Below are 23,639 nucleotides of genomic sequence, written 5' to 3' on the forward strand. Positions count from 1 at the left end.
GAGGAGGGGGATTGCAGACTCTCAGACTCCATCCCTGGCCCACTAAATGGGGATCTGCCTTTCAAGCAGATTTCTAGAAGACCGGGAGCACAGGACGGGACGTCGAGGACCCCTCACTAGGACACATCCTGCTCCTCAAAACTTTGAGACCGGCCATCATCCCCTAGGGCATACAGCGCTTAGAGAAGAATATTCTGGGGCGAGGAATCTACCCTTCCAATCACTGCCACTTCGAAAAACCACCAATGCGAAATTCTAACAGTTGTGCATTGGAAAGAATATGATAGAAGTGACAACCATGAGGGGAACCGGCTAAATAAAGCAGGAAACATAAGTTATTATGACTCAATTAATATTTATGCCGAGACAGGGTAAAACTCGCAAATATTTATTTCATCCAGATTGAAGTGGAAACGAAGAAATCATATGATCGCTGTCTTTGAGAGGGTTTGGGCAAAACTCCTTGGTACTCTGAGGTTTACCAAAAAAGTAATAATAATAATAATAATAATAATAATACCAATAATAATACCAATAATAATACACCCCTAGAGTGCAATGCTATTGCATTTGCATGTGTGTCCTGTTTATTTTTTGTGGTGTACACATCAAACACCAACATTACCCACCACCATGGTGGGTCACCTATAGGCACACTACGCACTACAGAAAAACAGATACACACACCCCACTTTGTCTACACTTCCCCATTTTTTTTCCAAGTGTACCTGGCTTCTGTCCTTAGGCACCTGCTTAGATCTCACCTTCCAATGATGGTCGCGTAGTTCATCAGATTAGTGAAGACACGTGTCATGTCTGATGTAAAAAAAAAAATAATCTTATCTTCCAGAGACACAGAACCCTCGACTAGGAGCAGACATAAAAAACAAAGGACACAAACAGAAGGGAATAGCTATCATTTTCAGAAGCCTAGTTGTGCAGGAGACTTTCCCCACCATTTTATCCATTCTCTGGTTCTTCCAGTCACCCTGTAAGACAAGACATTAATTCTAGAAGCCTATAAGATGAGATCAATTGTCAAAGACTTTGCAGCTAAGACATAGATGAACAACCCAGGCGTGGTGGCGCACGCTTCTAATCCCCGTGCTTGGGAGGCTGAGACAGGAGGATCGCGCAGGTTTGAAGCCAGACTCAGCTACTTAGTGAGGCTCTCAGCAACTTAGTGAGACCCTGTTTCCAAATAAAATATAAATGGGTCTGGGAGTATAGCCCGGAGGTAGAAAGCCCCTGGGTTCCACCCCCAGTATCAAAAAAGGAGAGAGAGAGAGAAAGAGAGAGGGGTGGAGGGAGAGAAGAGAGAGAGAGAAAGAAGAAGGAAGGAAGGAAGGAAGGAAGGAAGGACGGACGGACTGGAACCCAAGTTCATCCATCTTCTGCTTCTAATTACAAATTAGAAGCCATCTAGAATAATACAAATTACAAGCCATTCTAGATGGCTTCTAATTTGTAATTCAAATGTAGTATTTACCCTCTCTTCCACTTCGCATGATTAAGTGGGGAGATGTGGAGGAACTTCGGAAGTTAGGCCAACTTTCAGCGGAGGATGGCGAGGCCCGGGATAATTCCCTCCTTGGTATTTTAGATGCTCTTTATCTACCCATCTGTTGCAGGCTGACAGATGGGTTGATAGATAACAGAATAATGGATCTTCAATGCTAGAAAAGCAGAAGGAACACTTGGGGAAAAAATAGCAGCTCTTTTCATGAACCCCGCTGTTAATACCACTTGCTCATTTGAAAAAAATCAAATAAAACGTCAGTGGGAGGGAGGTGTGAAGTAGGACTGTAACCATTTCCCAAAACAGAAAGTTTCTCCTAATTGCCAAAGGTCAAAAGCAGTAAAATATGCCTGTTCTAAAATGGCGCTGGAGATTGCAAATTCAGTCACTTCCAGGGGGGGTATTCTGGGGGAAGGGGAGAAACTTACGTAAAGAAAAATGTTAAAAAGTTTTTTGAACGCCTACTTTGATTCCTAATATTCCCAGGTAGCCAAGTCATGAATTTCTTGAGCTCATTTAGAAAACATATGGATTTTCGAGACCCAACTGACTTTCTCTAGCGTCTCCATCAAATATGACTTTTCTTTCCATTTTTCTTATATTCAGTGAGAATATATGAGAAATCACGAATGGCAGCAATTTTTGAGGGACACAGAGGGCTCAGATAACTTTTGCCACAATGGAGTAAGAGGATCATGGCCCTCCTCCGTTCTATCAGTAGCACCTTACTTCTGGTAGAAGTTGTTCGAGTGACCTTACACGTTTTCTTTCTTTTTGATACTGAGAATGAACACAGAGGCATTCTATCTCAGCTATGCCCCCAGCTCTTTTGATTTTCATTTTGAAACAGAGTCTCGCTAAGTTGCCGAGGCTGGCCTTGAACCTGCGATCCTTCTGCCTCCGCCTCCCAAGTACTGGGATTACAGGCGTGCGCCACCACTTCCAGCCTTTGTTGTTTATTCTGGAGTCTCACTAAGTTGCTCAGGCCGGCCTCCAACCTGCGATTCCTCTTTGCTCAGCCTCCCAAATACTGGGATTACAGGTGTGTGATACCACGCTGTCATGGCCTTACATCTTTACACAATTAGCAAGTTCTTCACACACACACACACACACACACACACACACACACACCTGCATACATGCACAGGTGTCTTTAAAGAACCACTGGCTCAACACTTTAGACTGTGTTGGCAAATATTGGGCCATGTTTCTTTAATCTTTGTAATATTGTTGTTTATTATTATTATTGCTGCTGCTGCTGCTGGAGATTGAACCCAGGGGCATTCTACTTCCAACCTATGCCCTTATCCCACTTTATTTTTTATTTTGAAACAGGATCTGACTAAGTTGCTGACGTCTTGCCAATTTTCCAAGGTTGGCCTCAAACCTGTGATCCTCCAGTCTCTGCCTTCCAAGTCGTGGGATTGCAGGCGTGCAGCACCATGCCTACCTACCTCATCTTTATTTACTCTTAACAGAGTGCCACTGTCCTCCAAAGTATGTCAGAATACAGATTTTTTTTTTAAATCAAGTCATAACAGCTGGATTCATGTCAAATGTCTCTGACCATGACCAAACCAGGCTCTTCACCACCACCACCATCGCCATAACCATCTATACAACGATTAAAACATTCCAGCTGGACACAGCGGCTCATACTTGTGATCCAGGTACTTAGGAGGCTGAGGCAGGAGGATCACAGGTTCCAGGCCAGCCTCAGCAATTTAAGGAAAAGACCCTCAACAATTTAGTGAGACTCTATTTCAAAATAAAAATAATAGGGGTTAGGGGTATAGGTCAGAGGTAGAATGCCCTGGATTCAATCCTCAGTACCGCCACCACCACCAACAACAACAAAGTCTTCCAGACTCTTGTGTTCAACGTTGTTGTTTAATTTTACTCCTCACAAAGACCCCGGGCGGACAGCACTGCAGATCCGTGTCACAGCTGTGAGCGACACGGTGGTGTAGCGTGGTGAGTTAATAATAGGATTATGTTTTCAAGGCGTATTTGACAGCCTGAATTTATCTCCACAATCCCTTCCCACTCCGCGTTATGTAATTCTGGGGGAGGGAGATGCGTACCATCCACTGGTTTAGGGAGGGGCGAGGCAAAAGGGCAGAGGGCAGAGGGCAAAGGGCAGAGGGCAGAGGGCAAAGTTGGGAGCTCCACTACAGTGGTGACACCCCAGACCTGTCCCCATTTTCCCAGTCGAAATGAGTCCATGTCCTTGAGAATTCACGAGGACATAACCATTTTTAAGTATGGCTGAGTGGAAGGGACGCCATAAGAATACATGGAGGAACTCTAGATGAAGAAGGAGAGTCTATAAATGAGCAAATAAGGCGACCTAACTGAGAGGATGGGAGGGGTCAGAGGGAAATTCTCAAATGCACATGACATACTTTAAGAGACATATCAAAGTCAATCACTAAGCCAAACATGAGAAGGGGGAGATGGTGCGGGAATTGGGTCAGGGCTAATTGGGTGATGTGTGCATCACCATCATGCATTCCATCAGGATGTATGACTAGCCGGGCGTGGTGGCGCACGCTTGTCATCCCCGCGCTTGGGAGGCGGAGACAGGAGGATGGCGCCGGTTCGAAGCCAGCCTCGCTGGCTTAAGAGACCCTGTTTCCAAATAAAAACATAAAATAGGTCTGGGAGTGTAGGAGGGTTTCCAGGAACCCCAGTACCACCAAAAAATAATAATAAAAAAGATGTATGACTACAGTGCACCAATTAAAAAAAAAAGAATACGTAGATAAATGAAGACATTGCTCTGGCTTGTATGATACTTTAATAATCCAGGCCTCTTCTATCTGCCATTGGATAGAGAAAAAAGGGTGGTCGTATCAGCCATCTTTTAAAAAAATGTGCATGCATGCGTGTGTGTGTGTGTGTGTGTGTGTGTGTGTGTGTGTACTGTGATGAGGTATTTGGTTCACGCGCTATGGTCCGCAGCACACGTGAAAGATAAAGTTGTGGTGGCTGCCTCTGCGTCTGACTCCAGGCCTCCCACCCACCGCGTCCCCTGCACGCGACATTTCCTCCAGATGTTTCACCAACGTGACTCCCGACAGCTGGCGTTTGCCAGATATGTTTATAATGCCCAGATGTTTTGTGTCAAGCAGATAAGGCTGGAGGTTAATTCCCTCCATCTTAACGTTTTCATTTGACGGGTTCGAGAGCAGCTGGAAAAAAATGCATAAAAATAAGAAAAGATTGATATGTTTTCAACCAGCTTCCCCGAATCTTCCGATTCACCCTTGGCTAACTCTGCTAAATGTAGTATTTTTCCTTTCAGGATTTTTAAGACATCTAAACCGGTCTCACCCATTGCCTTGCTGTCCGTCTAGGATCTTGGGTTTGTTTTTTTGCTTCTATTTTTACTGATAGATGTGTCAGAACCAATCACCACTTTGGGGGAAGGGTGCCATTTCCCATATAAAGTCGGAAGTTACATAAAAACCCTTAATGCCTCCCAGGGCTTGCAAACTGCCGGGGTGCTAGGATTCAGAAAGGCAGAAAAACTCTCCTGCCAAGCCTGGCCTGTGTAGACAGAGCTGTGTGAAGCCTCTTTACCCAAAGAGTGGTTCTAGGTGGATAAGTAAAGACCGTTGACAGCCAGGCAGGCCGTCCAGATTCCCAAGAAACACACAGACAAGGACCTCTCCTCACAGCACAGCCTGGGAAACGTGCTTAGCCCTTCTCCACTCAACGCTAGCGTTCATCCTTCTTAAGCAGAGAGCCAGAGGTCATAGAAGCCCAGTCAGCCCCTTTACAGGCCCCTTAACAGGCCTTCAGATAAGCCAGTCTGTGCTGTATTTATTGTTCAACATGAACTCCCTTGGAGCCAGGCACGGCGGTGCACTCCTGTAATCCCGATACTTGGGAGGCTGAGACGGGAAGATCGCAGGTTCGAGGACAGCCCCAGCAACTCAGGGAGACTCTCAGAAAGCTGGCAAGACTTTGTTTCAGAACAAAAAGTGAAAAGAGCTGGACGTGTAGCTCAGAGGTAGAACAACCCCCAGGTTTAATCCCCAGTGAGACACACGCACACAAGGGCCCTCTTGGAAAACCATCCAAGGGTCAAACCTAGAACGGTTCTGACCACGACTAGTCCTGCGCAGCCTTTCCTGCCCCTCTAGGCCGGGTTGGCCAGGGGTCCCCACGTATTTTGGGGGTCTGTTTTTATCCTTAGCTTTTCAAAACACCAAGACCTTTTACTGCAAAGTCATTGCTACCAGACGCAACTACATATCCTTTTGTGATCATCTTGACCCTTTCTCCTCTACCTCCGTGAGGACTGGGGTTGTGTCTCCTATGTTCACTCTCAGATCCCCAAGACCTGGAACCCAGAAGGTTCTCGGTAGGGATTTCTTCAATCAAGGAAGGAACCCATCTGAATTGTTGGCCAGCAAAGCCCACAGTAGAATGCCCTTAGACTTCTCTCTGTTGTATTTCAAGCTGTTATCGGTAGTAAAATTTTTCTTTTTCAAGACTAATTAAAAGTGAACTTTGAAGCGCCAGGCTAAGCATCTCATTGCATGAATTCCTTTATCTCTGAAAAGGTCCTATGACAATTTACACCACTGTTGCTCCTTTTTATAGACAGGAAAACTGGACTTCAGTAGAAACCTAGGGTTGCTCGGTAAGGGCCAAGATTTGAACTCAGGGCTGCCCAATTCTAACGACAATAGACTTTTTTTTTTTTTTTTTTTTTTTTTTTGGTGGTACTGGGGTTCCTGGAAACCCTTCTACCTCTGGGCTACACTCCCAGACCTATTTTTATACTTTTTTATTTGGAAACGGGGTCTCTTAAGCCAGCGCGGCTGGCTTCGAACCTGCGCGATTCTCCTGTCTCCGCCTCCCAAGCGCGGGGTTTGCAAGGGTGTGCCACCACCACGCCCGGCCGACTGTAGACTTAAACATGATGTGATGCCTGGTATACTGAAATTCTATAAGATTACCTTATGCGTTCTCAGTGAGGATTATGTAGAACAATATATGTGAATGGATTAGCACAATACCTGACTCCTAGTAAGCACTCACTCGATAAAAGCTATTTATGATAATAATGCTCTAATACTACTAATTTATTTTGAAAAGTTATTACTTTTCTAATATTATTATTGTGTGTGTGTGTGTGTGTGTGTGTGTGTGTGTGTGTGGTGCCAGGATTGAACCCAGGAGCATTCTACCTCTGAGCTCCACCCAAGCCCAATTTTATTTTTTGTTTTGAAACAGGGTCTTACTGAGTTACTGAGGGCCTCGAACCTGCAGTCCTCCTGATGCGATCCTCCTGCCTCTGCCTCCCAAATCCCGGGGTTACAGGTGTGTGCCGCCATGCCCAGTTTACTAGTATTACTTTTAACTTGTTTGAAAAGGCTTGTGCTATTTGTAATAAAAGGGTTAGCAGTAGGGTGAGGATGTAGCTTGAGGGAAGAGGGCTTGCCGAGGGTGCACAAGGCCCTGGGTTTGCAGGAGTGTTTTTTAACATATGATAGACAACAGCATGGCAGAAAGCTATTGACAACTTTGCATCGTGTGTGTGTGTGTGTGTGTGTGTGTGTGTGTGTGTGTACACACGCACATATTTATGGTACTGAGGATTGAATCCGGAGGCATTCTACCTCCAAACTAAACCCCCAGCCCTGTCTTATTTTTATTTTGAAACAAGGTCTCGCTAGGTTGATGAGAGTTTCACTACTTGCTGAGGCTGCCCTCAAACCTGCGATCCTCCTGTCTCGGCCTCCCAAGCACTGAGGTGACAAGCATGTACCACCAGGCCCGGCTCACATCCTTTCTGAGTGCTCCAAGCAGCCCTGCCTTCCCCCTCATGCACCAAGATTGTAAAATCGGTTGTCTGGGACTGAGCCAAAGGGAGAGACAAAGAGGATCATTTTTTAGTCTAATTTTCACAAGAAAAGTTGACAACATAAATTAGGAGATCTCTGCTTCCCCACCCGAGCGACCCCAAAGCAATTGCTGAAGTTCCCTTGGAAGAGTTTCTTACCGGGCGTGGTGGCACACGCTTGTCATCCCAGCATTCAGAAGGCTGAGACCAGAGGATCGCAGTTCGCGGACAACCTCAGCTACTTAGTGAGGTCCTCTGCAACTCAGTGAGACCCGGTTTCAAAATAAAGAATAAAAAATAGGGCAGGGGGTGTAGCCTGGAGGTCAAATGCCTCTGGGTTCCATCCCCAGACCCGCAAAAAAAAAAAAAAAAAAAATGCCACATGTCCATCACGATCAAATTTAACTTAAAGAACAAAGACATGAAACCCTGTATGGATTGTCAAGCAGAAGCTAGGTTCTTCACCCTGGAAACGGGATGATGGGTTAATACCCAGCCCTCCTTGTAACAAAGAAACACCGGCATCCACTACAGCTTCATTTCTGCAAAATCCTGACTAGCTGGCAGTGTGAATACAGCCTGTCCTACTACTGTAGCCTAAGACATTGGAGGCTACAGATAGGAAGGATGTGAACCTCTTGAGGACTGAAAGCACCACCACCACCATCATCACCACCACCACCACCACCACCACCACCACCATCACCACCACCATCATCACCACCATCACCACCACCATCATCACCACCACCATCATCACCACCACCACCACCATCATCACCTACACCACAACCACTATCATCACTACCATCATCACCACCACCACCATCATCACCTACACCACAACCACTATCATCACTACCATCATCACCACCACCACCATCACCACCACCATCATCACCACCATCACCACCACCATCACCACCACCACCATCACCACCACCATCATCACCACCACCATCATCATCATCATCACCACCACCATCATCACCACCACCACCACCACCACCATCATCACCACCACCACCACCACTACCACCACCACCATCATCACCACCACCACCACCACCACCATCATCACCATCACCACCACCACCACCACCATCATCACCACCACCACCACCATCATCACCACCACCACCACCATCATCACCACCACCACCATCATCACCACCACCACCATCATCACCACCACCACCATCACCACCACCACCATCACCACCACCATCACCACCATCCCCATCACCAGCATCGCTGTTATCATCATGGTTGTCATCATCCTCATTACAATCATCTTCTTGAAAGGGCCACAACCAAATCTTTAGAAAGTGCTTATCTCTCAAATTAAAAATACAACAATAACAATTGAATTGATTGGAAAGTTTACTCCACTCACAATGATAGTGAAAAGTTGCCTGGCCCGTTTCTTTGGGCCTCTTGCCTTCAGAGAGCTCTTGCTTAGAGAAAACCCTACTTGGGGAAGACAGAGGTTCACTGAGATAGATGTGGAGCCTCCAGCTCAAGAAGACTCGAGGTGGGGTATGAAGCAAAGGCAATCGCGATGGGTTTAGCTGAAGGAAGCTCCTTCCACTTGGAAAATGGAGCAGCTGGCACCCAGGGGCCTTGGCGTATTGCTACAAGGTAATCATCACAGAAACAGAGTGGGAAGTTCTCTCCCCAAGAGCGAGCACAGTGGCTCACCTCCACGGCCCTATGGAGGTGAGTTTGGCTCAACTCCGGCTGCCTAGCTCTGATTAGGGACCTTCCCACTGACTCTTCTCTGTGAAGGATGAGCAGATCTGACCACCTGACCTTTCTCAATATCCCAGACATCTCCCCTGTGCATTTGAAAGAGGCTGTTTGCCAAGTCCAGGCTTTCTGTAGCTACTCCAGCTGCCCCAGAAGGCTTAAGCCACTCCGCTGGGGGGATTTGCCATTAAAGGTGCTAAAGGAATTAATGAGATTTGTGAAAGCCTACTCAATGTCAGGAAGAGGGGAGACTGCCTCCCAGAACCAGCATCTCCACAGCTGGTCTAAACTCCTTTGGTTGACCTCTGTAAACTGGGCTTCCATGTCCTGATTTATAAAATAAAAATAATAGCAATACTTGACACTCTCTCTCTCTCTCTCTCTCTCTCTCTCTCTCTCTCTCTCTCTCTCATCTCTTCTCTCCTCTCTCTCTCTTTTTCTCTCTCTCTTCTCTCTCCTCTCTCTCTCTCTTCTCTCTCTCTCTCTCTCTCTCTCTCTCTCTCTCTCTCTTTCTTTTTTTTGCAATACTGGAGATAGATCTCAGGGGCATTCTACCTCCAAGCTACACGCGATATTCTTTATTCTTTTTTTCTTTCTTTCTTTTGTGGGCCTGGGGATGGAGCCCAGGGGCTCGACCTCCGAGCTACACCCCCTGCCCTATTTTTATGCTTTATTTTGAAACCAGGTCTCACTGAATTGCAGGGGCCTCACTAAGTAGCTGAGGCTGTCTGAGAACCACGATCCTCCGGTCTCAGCCTCCCGAATGCTGGGATGACAAGCGTGTGCCACCACGCCTGGCTCTTTATTCTTTTTTTTTTTTTTCAGTTTTGAAATTATATGTATGTATTTACTTTTTTAACAATTTTTTATTGAACATAAATAGTATACATTTAAACTATATTTGGTGCTCTCTCCCCCCTGCCCCCATTTTCCCTTCCCCCCTCCCACCAATGGTTGTCCAGGTTAACCATGTCTTATTCATAATTTTACACACACATCTGAACATGTGTAAAATTATGGCTCTTTATTCTTGATTTTGAAACCAGGTCTCGCTGAGTTGCAGAGGGCCTCACTAAATAGCTGAGGCTGGCCACGAACCGCAATCCTCAGGTCTCAGCCTCCCGAATGCTGGGATTACAAGCGTGCACCACCACGCCTGGCTTCTCTCTCTCTCTCTCCCTCTCCCTCTCTCCCTCTCTCCCTCTTCTCAAACACTGCCGCCATCCTCCTCCACTTCTTTCTTCTCCACTTCTTCCTGGCCCTCCTCTCTCCCCTCTGTTCCTCCTTCTGTTCCCTTCCCTCCTCCCTCCCTCTTTCTCCTCCTGCTACCTCCCTTCCCCTTCTCCTTCCTCAGCCCATCTTTCTCCCTCCTGCCCCTTCCTCTCACCTCCTCATCCCTCTATCTGGCTCCTGATTCTCCCTCTAGCCTTTTCTTTCTTTCCATCTGTCAACCAGCTCAATAAGCAAGAAGGTGACCTCTCTCCATCCCTCTCACCTGCCCCCTTCCCGAGTGCACAGAGCTTGAGTCAGCCTTACACTGCTCCTAGACTGGAAGGCAGCTCCACACACAGGGCAGGGCTCTCCCCGCGGGCCGCTCCTTCCCTGGGCTGCCCATACTGTGGGCACAGGGACTCAGTAAGTCACCTCTAACCTGAAAACCTCCTGTTTCATCTACCCAAGTCCTGAGATTACAGGTGTATGCCACCATGCCCGGCTAACTTAAATTGTTTTCTGAAGCTTAAATGAAATTTATTTGTTTAATTTGTAATTGAGGACCAAACCCAGGAACATTCTTCCTCTGAGATATATTCCCAGTCCTTTTATTTCATTATTTTATTTTGAAACAGTGTCCCACTAAGTTGCTGAGACTGGCCTTGAACTTGTGATCCTTCTGACTCAGCCTTCCAAGGACTGGGTAAACAATTGTATACCACCACACCTGCCTTAAAACTGATTTTTAATAAAACCCTGTTCTACCACAGAATATAGAAGTACAGGATTATTTGGCATAATTAAGAAATAACCCAGGTATGGTGCTATATACTTATAATTTCAGCATCTGGGAGTCTGAGACAGGAGAATCGGGGTTCATGGCCAGCCTCAGCTATTTAGTGAGGCCCTCTGCAATTCAGTGAAACCCTGTTTCGAAATAAAGAATAAAACATAGGGCTGGGAGTGTATCTTGGAGGTAGAATGCCCCTGAATTCCATCCCCAGTACCACACACACACACACACAAAAAGAAAGAAACATAGAAATGAATCAGTGGTAGCAAGTAGAAAGCTATGTTCTATTTTATCTGGTACCATTGCTTGCCTGAAGGCTCTTATCCTAGGGCCACTTTGGTTTTCTTTAATAATAAAAGAAATTTAGCAGGTACTAAATAGGTGGTGGAGACAGATTACCACCCAACTGAGACTTGCTTTTTTTTTTTTTTTTTTTTTTTTTGGTGGTACTGGGGTTCCTGGAAGCCCTTCTACCTCCGGGCTACACTCCCAGACCTATTTTTACATTTTTATTTGGAAACAGGGTCTCCTAAGCCAGCGCGCGCGGCTGGCTTCGAACCTGCGCGATCCTCCTGTCTCTGCCTCCCAAGCGCGGGGATTACAAGCGTGCGCCACCAAGCCCGGCGACTTGCTTTTTTTTTTTAATCACTCAGATTGAAAGAAAATGGTGAGAAAGAATGCTCTCTCCTTCTGTAGATCAATATCATTGATTGCTACATTTGTATTCTCACCATGATGGGCAACCCAGCCTTCAGCAAACCTGGGCCTAATGAACATCAACTCACTACACAGGGATTCCCCAAGCCCCAGATTCCCATCCCAGCTACTCATGACAATTTGGCCACAGCTCAACTTCCTAGCACTAAGCTTGCTCATCTGTAAAATAGACGATATAATGATCTTCCCCCTCTCGCAGCTGTTGTGAGAGTTAAATAGTCTTTGGCAATGACATGTTAAAAATCCGTAAGCACCGTCTGGAATTTGATGTCCTGATTAGTAGTACTTCAGATGAAAGAATGAAACGAACTTGTAAGTTGATAGACCGGAAGCTGTTGCATCTAGCCTTGATTTAGCTTTTGCCCCGTCCAAGCCAAGACCAAGGCGCTGCCCACGACGGAGACGCCAATCTTGCCGCTCTCGGTCTTGGCTGGTTCACAACACCCTTCTGGGGTCCCTGGAAGCAGAATCGGCCAAGTGAATCCATTCACGCCGAGGATGAGGGTGACTCCTTGGGATGCCCGGTGTCTGTGGTTGGTTCTCTTAGTATAAATGTAAACAAGAGAAAAAGACAAAAGAAATAATAAAGTCCTCGGACGCAACTGTGGATAATATTTGCTAATGGGGATAAATGAAATCATTAATTATATAGACCAATATCCAGTGAGGTGTGGTGTGTCACCATCAGAGAGGGATGGAGACGTGATCCACCTGGCTCTGAAGTCATCAAGATTTCTGTCACCAAAGAGAATTCCCTCTTGTATGCTACAGAGGGATCGAGGACCAACAGCTTTATATGTTAGATTGTATTATATGTTAGATTGTGTACACACACAAAAAAAATGTTTGCTAATAACAATTTATGGAAGTAGCAAAACACTAAAATAGAGAATCCAATCCACTCAGTCATTGTTAAGTCAGGCTGCTCCATCTATAGAAGAAACAGTGTGTGTGTGTGTGTGTGTGTGTGTGTGTGTGTGTGTGTGTGTAGAGAGAGAGAGAGAGAGAGAGAGAGAGAGAGAGAAAGAGTTGAGATAGAGAGAGAAAGAAAGAGAGAGAGAATTGAGAGAGAGAGAGGGAGAGAGAGAGAGAGAGAGAGAGAGAGAGAGAGAGAGAGAGAGACTAGAAATGAAACCCAGGGCCATTTTACCCCTGGTTTACAGGTATTTGCCTATAGCTCCAGGAGTCTTTAACAGTCATCAGATCTTTCTGAATGTTTGAAATCATCACAGAATATAGTTAAGAGCTTGCACTCAGTAGGCAGAATGCCATCACTGACCGTGGAGCCTCAGACAAATTTTTCAACCATCCACTGTCTCCGTTTATCCTCAATATATGGAACTGTGATAGGAACTTTCTTATAGGAGTATTGTAGGGTGGATTAGAATATATAGTTAGAGGCATCATTCCTGGGGCACAGTAAGCATCCAATAACTATTACTGTTATTACTTTATCTTATGGAAACATAAAGATGTTACCATAAAACTTTATTTTTTTTTTTTTACATGTTTCTCCCGTCCTAATGGTATGGGATCTTGGAATTTTGTAAAATGGAAACCAAGCATTGTAAACACCGGTTGATTTGTCTCTAGAACTCACATCTCTTTCCTTTCCCTGTCTTTTCTCTTTGTTTCCTTAGGATTTCATCGTCACCGTGGTCTTTTCCTTCTTGTGGTTGGTGGGTTCGTCCGCGTGGGCCAAAGGACTGTCTGACGTCAAAGTCGCGACCGATCCCAAGGAAGTCCTACTACTGATGTCCGCTTGCAAACAGCCGTCTAACAAATGCATGGCTGTCCACAGCCCTGTCATGTCTGGCTTAAACACCTCTGTGGTGAGTGTCTTTGCCTCTATGCTTGAACTCCCAAATCTTTGGTTACCAGTCAACAAACGAGAGAAACATCTCCAAAGCCAGGTTGGAAACTTCTGCCTCCAAAAGTAGGTCAGTGACACAGGTGATATTTCAATCCAGGTGCAAAATCTCCTTTGGCCTTCGCAACCCTCTATCTATACACTCGAAGACCACCAATCATGGAGTTCTTAATAAAAACTATGCAGGTATGGAAAATCTGCTACTTAGATGACGGCCAAGCAAAATTCTAAGCTGAAAACAGATATGAAATCTGAAGCCTGCCAGAATTTAAAAGGAATATTTGATAGCACAGATGTCCCCTGGGAGGAAGGTATTATTCAAGCCATACATAGAATAGGCCCGATCGACTGGAGAAAAATACGCAAGCCTAGTGGGGAACGAAAGAAATACACAGCATAAGTACTTATTATAGTTATGGTAATATTTTTTTCTTCTCCATACTCTTGGTTTAGTTGCTTAATAGCTTTGGAAAAGATGCACTGTGGTCACAGGAAAAAAAAAAGGTCGAATAATGTCATCAAGTGTATGACTCTTATAGGAGGAGAGGAAATCTGACGGTTAGCAGGGATGCTACATTAAATTCTTAATTTGTAAGTGTAAGAACTTGTGTTGTTCCAAAGAAAGAAGTTGCGTCTAAGGGAGACGTCAGCTCTAATGACAACATAAAGCGACATTTGTGGAAGAATCAGAGGTTCAGCTAAAGGAACAAAAGGTTGGTTAAAGGAACAACCGGTTTTAGCAGAACTCCAAAAATAATTATAATTGCTGCAGGGCAACTTGTGCTTCTCCAGATTTCTGAAATTTAACCTGGGAAAGCACTTACAAGAGGAAAAGGTGTGCTCCTGGCGAATTGACTGTGAATCCTCAGTGCCATATAACTGCAGAAATAAACTATATACTAGCATCTCAGAATAATTTCTTTGTATTGCTGGCCACACTTATGGATGACTGTTGAGGGAGCCCATGAGCCTAAGTAACATTGCCTCTGCCTTTTGTGTCTAGCCAAAGTGATTATAACGTAGCTCTCAACATCTAAGAGAACAAAGAAAAAAATCACTTGATGTGTTTGTTAGTTTAGTAACCAATCTCCCAATAAATTGTGAAAACCTGCATGGTTTTTGTTATACCACTTCTGGTATCTTTAATAATTTTTAAACTATAAGATGGGATTTATGAAGCAATGTGATAAGTCTCCTAAAACCAAAAAGCGGAATGCATCAGAACCAAATAATTCAATGTGCATGAAAGAAAAAGTCGGTATTAGCCAGATGTGGTAGTGCATGCCTATAATCCCAGTACTTGGGAGGCTGAGACAAGAGGATCAGGGTTCGCAGCCAGCCTCAGCTACTTAGTGAGGCTCTCTGCAACTTGGTGACACCCTGTTTCAAAACTAAAAAATAATAATAAACGGGGCTGGAGTGTAGCACGGAGGTAAAATGCCCCTGGGTTCAATCCCCAGTACCACAAAAAAAAAAGTTGGTATTATTATAATTATATGTTCATATCAGACAAGAGACTTCTATTTCCACATAATTGAAAGCCAATTTAAATTGGGTGACGCAGAGCACTCTCCATACTCTAAAGTTTGTTTTTTGGACCCCACTTCTGGTACCAAAGTCTATATTTGGGTTACAAATAAAAACTTGACTCTAACTTCACCAGGAATAAAACAGGCTTGGGAAATATAACAAGTAGCAGGTAAACTTGATGAAACTTTAAGAAAAAAAGAAGAGGCAAAATCTAGAACAAAACCAGGGCAGTAGATGTCGGAGTGGGGATGTTTTACCCAGCCTTGCATTTCTCTGTTCAACATGCAAAGTTCCAGGAGAGAGCTCAAGCCCTTTGAGAGAAGCTTGCCAGCGCAGAAGAAAGCGGACTTGTATTGCCAAAGACAGCGGAAAGACGGTTAATCAGCCAAAACACACTTTTTTAATTACAGACTTGTTTGCCTTCAAGTTATATTGAGCCCGTTTATGAAAAACTGAAAATAGTTTGGAAAACACTAGAAAAGTGCTTTCCCAGGGTTGAATACAGGGCCAGCAGCTGGAAGACAGGCAGCAAATCCTTATCTTCTGCCTCCTTTGTCTCTTTCTGGATGACTGTGTCTTTCTGTTGACAGCAAATATCTATTTGCGTTACTTTCTCTTTCCAGACAGAATTTGGGTTTTTCTCCCTGGGCACACAGCAGACAGCCACCTTACAGTTTCTAAGTTTATATTCCCTTTGAAAGAGACAGCTTGGGCTGGATTCAAATCACTCTCGTCAGCTCTTCTTGGGATAGGCGCGCACTTTGGTCTCCCCATTTGTAGCTGGGGGTTGGGGAGTCCTGTACTCAGCTCGTCTCCCAGGCAAAGCCTTAGAGAAGGGACCAAGACACACACCACAGTAAATCATCCGTACAGCTTATTGGGTCTGGAAAAGACAATCATCTTTTCTGTGTTGGTAGCAAACTGACATCTTTCAAAGTACTTTCGTATCTGTAATTTTAAAATAACACTACAAGGCAGGTAACCTGTCCAGATAGTATAAATGTCAAGGGGTTGAGGCTAAGGGGCTTGCGTAAGGCCCACCAGTTTAGTGAGAGCAATGTCGGGTACAGAGCCAGACTCTCCCAGGGCCATGCCTGCTCAGAAAGGTTCAAGGCACGATGCAGGAGTCGGTGCCAGCGTTCAAACCCTGGCTCCACGATACAGTAACTGGCTGCTCAAGACCAATCAAGCCAACTTTCACTGTAAAATGAGCATGTGATAGAACAGACCTCGCGGCTGTTGAAATAATTCAGTGAAATAATGTACAAATAATAGTTAATATGGTATTTGGCCCGTGGCAAAGTCTCAGGGTCAGCAGGAAGCTACTATGAACATATATTCACTTTCTTAAATGTCATATAGTTCTAGAGTCTAAAGAAGGTTAAGGAAGAGAGAATGTTTTTTTGTTTTGGGTTTTTTTTTTTTTTTTTTTTTTTTTTTTAGTACTAGGGATGGAACCCAGAGCTTTCTACCTCCAGGTTACACTCCCAGACCTATTTTATATGTTATTCGGAAACAGGGTCTCACTAAGTTGCCGAGAGCCTCACTCAGTAGCTGAGGCTGGCTTCGAACCTGCGCGATCCTCCTGTCTCAGCCTCCCAAGCGCAAGGATTACAAACATGCGTCGCCACGCCCAGCTGGGAGAATGTATTTTAATCTCTTGATTTATTTTATCATATATATATATATATATATATACATATATATATATATATATATTTTTTTTTTTTGGTGGTGGTGGTACTGGGGTTCCTGGAAGCCCTTCTACCTCTGGGCTACACTCCCAGACCTATTTTTACATTTTTATTTGGAAACAGGGTCTCCTAAGCCAGCGTGCGCAGCTGGCCTCGAACCTGCGCGATCCTCCTGTCTCTGCCTCTCAAGCGCGGGGATGACAAGCGTGCGCCACCACGCCCGGCCTTATCTTATATTTTGTACTGGAGATTGTACCCAGGGGCATTCTACCTTGAAGCTACACCTCCGGGCCTTTTTTCTTTTTGTTTCACTACATTGATGAGGCTGTCCTCCGATCCGTGATCCTCCTCTCTCAGCCTCCCAGGAACTGGGACTACAGGTGTGCACCGCCATCTTGATTTTTATTAAAGGTCCGCTGAGCATAATTATTTTATCTGTAACTTCTAGTTTTGCCTCCATAGCTTCAATGTGCGCGAACTTGACACGTCTTTCTGGAGAGTATAGATGTCACTGTCTCTGTTCTTTCTCCTGCTATGTACAGATTCTTCCAGTCCCTCTTCCCGAGCTTGAATCAAAATCTTTCCCTGATTTCAGTTGCAATAAAATGGCAAGAAATGATTCAAGGACTCCTAAAAACGTGCCAGCCAAGATATCTCTGATACCTCTGTGTTGACCGTGACATAAGCAGTCAGTGACCATGTGGGGAACCAGTTCTTACTTTTAAGTTGAATTTCCGTGATTTCTACATTCTCTGTTTTTTCCCCACTTTGGTACTGGGGACTGAACCCAGGAGCATCTTACCTCCAAGTTACACCCCCAGTCCTTTTTATTTTTAATCTTTTTTTTTTTTTTTTTTTTTTTTTTTTTGCAGTACTGGGGATGGAATCCAGGGACATTCCACCTCTGAGCTATACCCCCAGCCCTGTTTTTTATTCTTTATTTGGAAACAGGGTCTCGCTAAATTGCGGAGAGCCTTGATAATGTTCGAGGCTGGCCACGAACTGTGATCCTCCTGTCTCAGCCTCCCAAGTACTGGGATTACAAGCGTGCACCCTGCACCCCCATGCCTGGCCTATTCTTTATCTTGAAATGGGGTCCTGCTGAGTTGCTGAGGTCCACCTTGAACCTGCGATCTCCTCTTGCCTCCGTCTCCCGAGTACTAGAATTACAAACAAGTGCCACCGCACCCAGCTGGATTCTTCTTGAACAATTCCTTAAAAAAGAGAGACTTTGTAGCAACAAGATCAGGAGGTAGAAAACAGAAATAGAGTCCTGAGCAGAGCCATTCCGACACCCCTGAAAAGATACCTTGATAACTCCCCATATATCGACATACACTTACAAAGGTAGGTTTAATTAAGATCTCCCCTTTAATGGAAAAGATCCTAATTACTGTACCTGTCGTTAAAATGTTCTATATATAAATTAGAGTTTTATCTGTGATCACCTAATTCATTTTGATTAAGCAGCTATACCTCGTTTATATCTTTCTCTCTCTAGCGTAGGCCACAACATAAAACAGGTTTTTAATTAATGTCAAGAGAAGAAAATAATTTGGAATAGGATAGAAGGAAAAGGAGGAGGACAGAGGATGGAGGGAGGACAGAGGGATGAAGAAGGAAGGAAAGAAGGATGAAGGACGGAGGGGGAGGGACAAAGGAGGGAAAGTGGAGAGAGGGAGGCGGGAGAGAGGGGCCTGTAAATCAGCCCCCAATTAGGTCAACTGGGAGCCTAGCTATTCTGCTTCAGCTGCTACCCTCTCTCAAGAACAGAGCCCCACCGCCAAACCTCACTCAATTTATGTCACACCAAAAGAATCAATCGATTGCAATTCATGGAAATGTGCTAGAATGCGATTCAACACGTAATTTACCTTGAGCACTTATGCGCCCAGCAATATCGACCTTCCACGTCCCGAACCTCCCCTAAGGAGAAAACTGTTATCTTCCCTTCATGTAAGGGGATCTCTGAGGTCTAGAGACAACGGGCTCTGTCTAAAGTCACAGCACAAGAAAGGACAGGGCCAGCTCACTCTGATCCAGAGCCCAGAGATAGCTGATTCATCCATCAGCTGTGGTATCACGGTCCACAGGTAAACAGCCCTGCTCCAACCCCCCAGGACGCACATCTTCACACCAGCCTCCTATCCCCACACACAAAAACAGGGCACCCCGCTCTACCCTGCCACCCAGAGCTATGGGATAAATTTTTGACCCAGCAAGGGTCAAAATTCCAGCACCCTAGCCGGGCGTGGTGGCGCACGCTTGTCATCCCCGCGCTTGGGAGGCGGAGACAGGAGGATCGCGCGGGTTCGAAGCCAGCCTTGGCTATTTAGTGAGGCTCTCGGCAACTTAGCGAGACCCTGTTTCCAAATAAAGTATAAAATAGGTCTGGGAGTATAGCTCGGAGGTAGAAAGCTTCTGGGTTCCACCCCCAGTACCACAAAAAATAAATTCCAGCACCCTACTTCAGAGATGTGGCCATTATACCAGTCCATTATTTAAAATAAAAATGGGGGGTGTGCACTGTAATCATATGTTGTGATGAAGTCCCAGGTGGTAGAGGAATACGTGCACACGGCACTTGGTGAGCCCTCCCCAGTTCCCACCCCACTTCCCTGGGATGAGTCTGTGTACCTCACATCCATTGACGTGTTCCTTCTTGAAGCCTTCCTTTTCCCTCTCGCCTCCTGCAGTTAGAACCCCTCCTTCACTCCGTGAAGGTTTCTCCTCCTTTATCTGGATTCACCCCCATGTCTCCCTAACTTCTCTAAATAAGGGGAAATGTCCGACCTTTCCCTTTCTGTGACTGGCTAATCACACCTAGTGTGATACTCTCCAGATCTATCCATTTTCCTGCCACTGACATGATCTCGTTCTTCTTCGTGGTGGAGTAGAATTCCACTGTGTGAATATCCCGTCATTTTGTGATCCGTTCATCTGTTGATGGACACCCGGGCTGGCTCTATAGTTTGGCAAATATGAATTGTGCTGCGATAAACATAGATACGCAGGCCGGGCGTGGTGGCGCACGCTTGTCATCCCCGCACTTGGGAGGCGGAGACAGGAGGATTGCGCAGGTTCAAAGCCAGCCGCGCTGGCTTAAGAGGAGTGACTGGGATACGGAGAGACTCCAGGTGATGAGGAGAAACCTCAGGGGAACCAGGGAGGAGATATCAGGGTAGGAGCGGAAGAGGACTTAGGTTGTAGTGTTAATAGAATTACTAGCATAAATGATGTATAAGCATGTGGATATATATACCAATGTCAATCTGTGTACCCCGTATTGGGAGTAAGGAAAATGGGGGGGGCACCAAGAGCGTATGCAAGTATGTCAGTGTCAACATGGTTTACATTAAACACACACACACACACACACACACACGCACTCACACACATACACTCACACAGCTTGTACCAGGCATGGTGGCACACGCTTGTAATCCCAATCCTTGGGAGGCTGAGACAGGAGGATCGCAGGTTCATGGCCAACCTCAGCAACTTAGTAAAGCCCTCTGCAACTTAGTGAGACCTTTTTTCAAAATAAAGAATTAAACATAGGGCTGGGGGGTATAGCTCAGAGGTAGGATGACCCTGGGATAAGTCCCCAGTAATGGAAAAAAAAAAAAAAAAGCTTGCAGTAAGCTGGGCATGGTGGTGCACATTTTTAATGCCAGTACTTGGAAGTTTTCTCTCTCTGATTGGCTAATCTCACTTAACATAGTGTCCTCCAGGTCCTCCCATTTTCTTGCGAATGATGTGATTTTATGTTTCTTTATTGCTGAGTAGAATCGCATTGTGTTTTCCCCATAATTTTGTAATCCGTTCATCTGTTGATGGAAACCTACCTTGGTTCCATGGTTTCGCTATTGTGAATTGTGCTGTTACGAGCCTGGATAGGCACATATGGCCGCAGGTCTCTGGTTCCCTTTGGAAAGACACCCAGTAGTGGTCTGGCCGGATCATATGCTGGATCCACTTTCAGTTCGCTAAGGACTCTCTACACTGATCTCCATAGTGGCTGGACTAGTTTGCACTCCCACCAACAGTGTAGACGAGTCCACAGCGTCACCAACACTTATTGTTATTTGACTTCTTTATGCCTGCCCTTCTGATTGGCGTTAGATGGAATCTCAGTGTAGTTTTGAATCTACTGCAAGCTTTTTTTTTTTTTTTTTGGTGGTACTGGGGTTCCTGGAAGCCCTTCTACCTCCGGGCTACACTCCCAGACCTATTTTTACATTTTTATTTGGAAACAGGGTCTCCTAAGCCAGCGCGCGCGGCTGGCTTCGAACCTGCGCGATTCTCCTGTCTCTGCCTCCCAAGCGTGGGGATGACAAGCGTGCGCCACCATGCCCAGCTCTACTGCAAGCTTTTAAATGAGCTAGTTTTCTTTATAGTATTAGAATCAATGGAAAAGTAGCATCTCTGGCCACAAAGAGAAGGTCACCTTGTAAATGAATATACATTACCAAAAAGCGCTCCACCCTGTACCACCCAAAGGTGATCCTCTGTGGCATGAGGGATAGATCATTTGGGGTGAGAAGGCTCAGGCTATCTCATCAGAGAGAACTGGGTTTAAAACTCAGCTCTACTATCAACCAAGTCATGGGCTTCAGGCCACAGTTCTACATCTCTGTAAAATATTCCTATATCTTTCACCGGGCATGGTGGTACACACTTGTAATCCCCGCGCTTGGGAGGCAGAGACAGGAGGATCGCGCAGGTTTGTAGTCAGCCTCCCTGGCTTAAGAAACCCTGTTTCTAAATAAATAAAAAAATATAAAATAGGTCTGGAGCCGGGCGTGGTGGCGCATGCTTGTAATCCCCGCGCTTGGGAGGCTGAGACAGGAGGATCGCACAGGTTCAAAGCCAGCCTCAGCTACTGAGTGAGGCTCTCAGCAACTTAGTAAGACCCTGTTTTCAAATAAAATATAAAAATAGGTCTGGGAGTAGAGCCTGGAGGTAGAAAAACCTCTGGGTTCACCCCCAGTACCACAAAAATAAATAAATAAATAAATAAATAAATAAATAAATAAATAAATAAATAAAAATAGGTCTGGGAGTGTAGCCTGGAGGTAGAAGGGCTTCCAGGAACCCCAGTACCATATATAAATAAATATATATATATATATATATATATAATATGGACACAATAATAACATTGTCATCCAGGTGTGGTGGCTCACACCTGTAACCTCAGCCCTCAGATGGATCACAGATTCCTAGCCAGTCTCAGCAACTTAGTGAGGCCCTCTGCAACTTAATAAGGCCATGTTTCCAAATTAAAGTCAGCATTGGTGATATACTGGTAAGCACAGCTGCCTTCCAAATAAAAAATAAAATCGGGCTAAGGGTATAGTTCAGAAGCAGAATGCCCCTGGCTTCATTCCCAGTACCACAAATTAATAACGGTGATGATGATGGTGGTGGTGGTGGTGGTGTTAGGATTGTCTTCTGAGACCAAGGGAATCAATACATATTAATCCCTCATGCTAAGCTCAGTGCCTGGGAGGCAAAGACAGGAGGATTACAGTCTCAAGGCCAGCCTCAGCAACTTAGCAAGACCCTCGGCAACTCTGTAAACCCCTGTTTCACAAATAAAAAAGGAAAAGGGCTGGGGCTGGGGCTCGGAGGCCAGCAGGGAGCCGGCGTTCAATAGACGCCAGATAATTCAAAACGAGATTGTGGAGTCCACTGGAAAATCGGAACGGGCCAGAACGTGGAAATGAAAAGTGACCCGTGGTGTCCAGTGTCCTCCAAGGTTTTGTTTGTTTGTTTTTCTGAAATTGAGATTCTTCTAAGGTTTCTCTCCCGTCTATCAACTCATCCCACTCTGCTTCTCCCGCAGGTCTTTGGATTCTTGAATTTCATCCTCTGGGCTGGAAACATATGGTTTGTTTTCAAGGAGACCGGTTGGCATTCCTCGGGCCAGAGATACCTCGCGGACCCCCTGGAGAAGCACTCCAGTAGCTATAACCAAGGCGGGTACAGCCAGGAGAGCTATGGGGCACGCGGTGGGTACAACCAGCAGGCGAGTTTGGGGCCAACCTCCGAAGAGGCTGGTCAACAGCCCGGCGGCCCCACGTCCTTTACCAATCAGATTTAACAGAGTACCGTCTACATTCTCCCGGAGGTAGCCTCCTCCTCGCCGCCCACAGCACTGACAGAGAATTTTTAAGGGTTTCCATCAATTATTAATGCTGAGTGTTGAATGTAAATTAGGGCCACGCTGTGCTCATTTAGGGTAGAAAGGCCTGGGTTGTGATAAATGGGACTTGGGAAGGAGAGGATGAGACATCACGGCGGGCTAATTGGCGAGCACCTTGTTATATACACAGATACTTTTATGGTCGTTCTGCACGTGTGTGTGAGCGAGTAGAAGTGTTTTGTAGCCTCGAGTCTCCGGTCTGGCATATGCACAACGCAAATTAAATAACGATGAGTTTTCCTGTACGTTTTCGAGGCAAAAGCCATCTTAATGGCTCCTAGAAGACAACTGGGTGTCTCGCGACCTGCATGCGTTATTATTTTTTTTTTAGTTTAAGGCCCCCCCCCTAGGACTGCACAGTCGCTGTTTGTTTCAGACAATTACTCCGTATTATTATTATTTTTTAACTCAGTGAATCAGCGCACATATGATTTAGTGCATGGGTAAGCATTTCTCGCACAACGGATGTTTGCGTCGTATT

General features: G+C 45.4%; 1 protein-coding gene across 2 annotated transcripts in view; it reads left to right on the plus strand.

Annotated features, from left to right (window-relative positions):
* SYNPR (synaptoporin) overlaps positions 1-23,056 on the plus strand; it is a gene marked incomplete at both ends in the record, with an annotated part of 324,123 nt that extends 301,067 nt beyond the window's left edge. For both annotated transcript variants that reach the window (XM_080715248.1, XM_080715249.1), the window contains 2 exons: positions 13,494-13,685; positions 22,799-23,056. In XM_080715248.1, coding sequence (XP_080571374.1) covers positions 13,494-13,685; positions 22,799-23,056 — 450 coding nt within the window. The remainder of the gene's footprint in view (positions 1-13,493; positions 13,686-22,798) is intronic.
* Positions 23,057-23,639: the final 583 nt, after the last annotated feature.

Source organism: Muscardinus avellanarius (genome assembly GCF_963383645.1).
Source record: "Muscardinus avellanarius genome assembly, chromosome: 18".
Classification (NCBI taxonomy): domain Eukaryota; kingdom Metazoa; phylum Chordata; class Mammalia; order Rodentia; family Gliridae; genus Muscardinus; species Muscardinus avellanarius.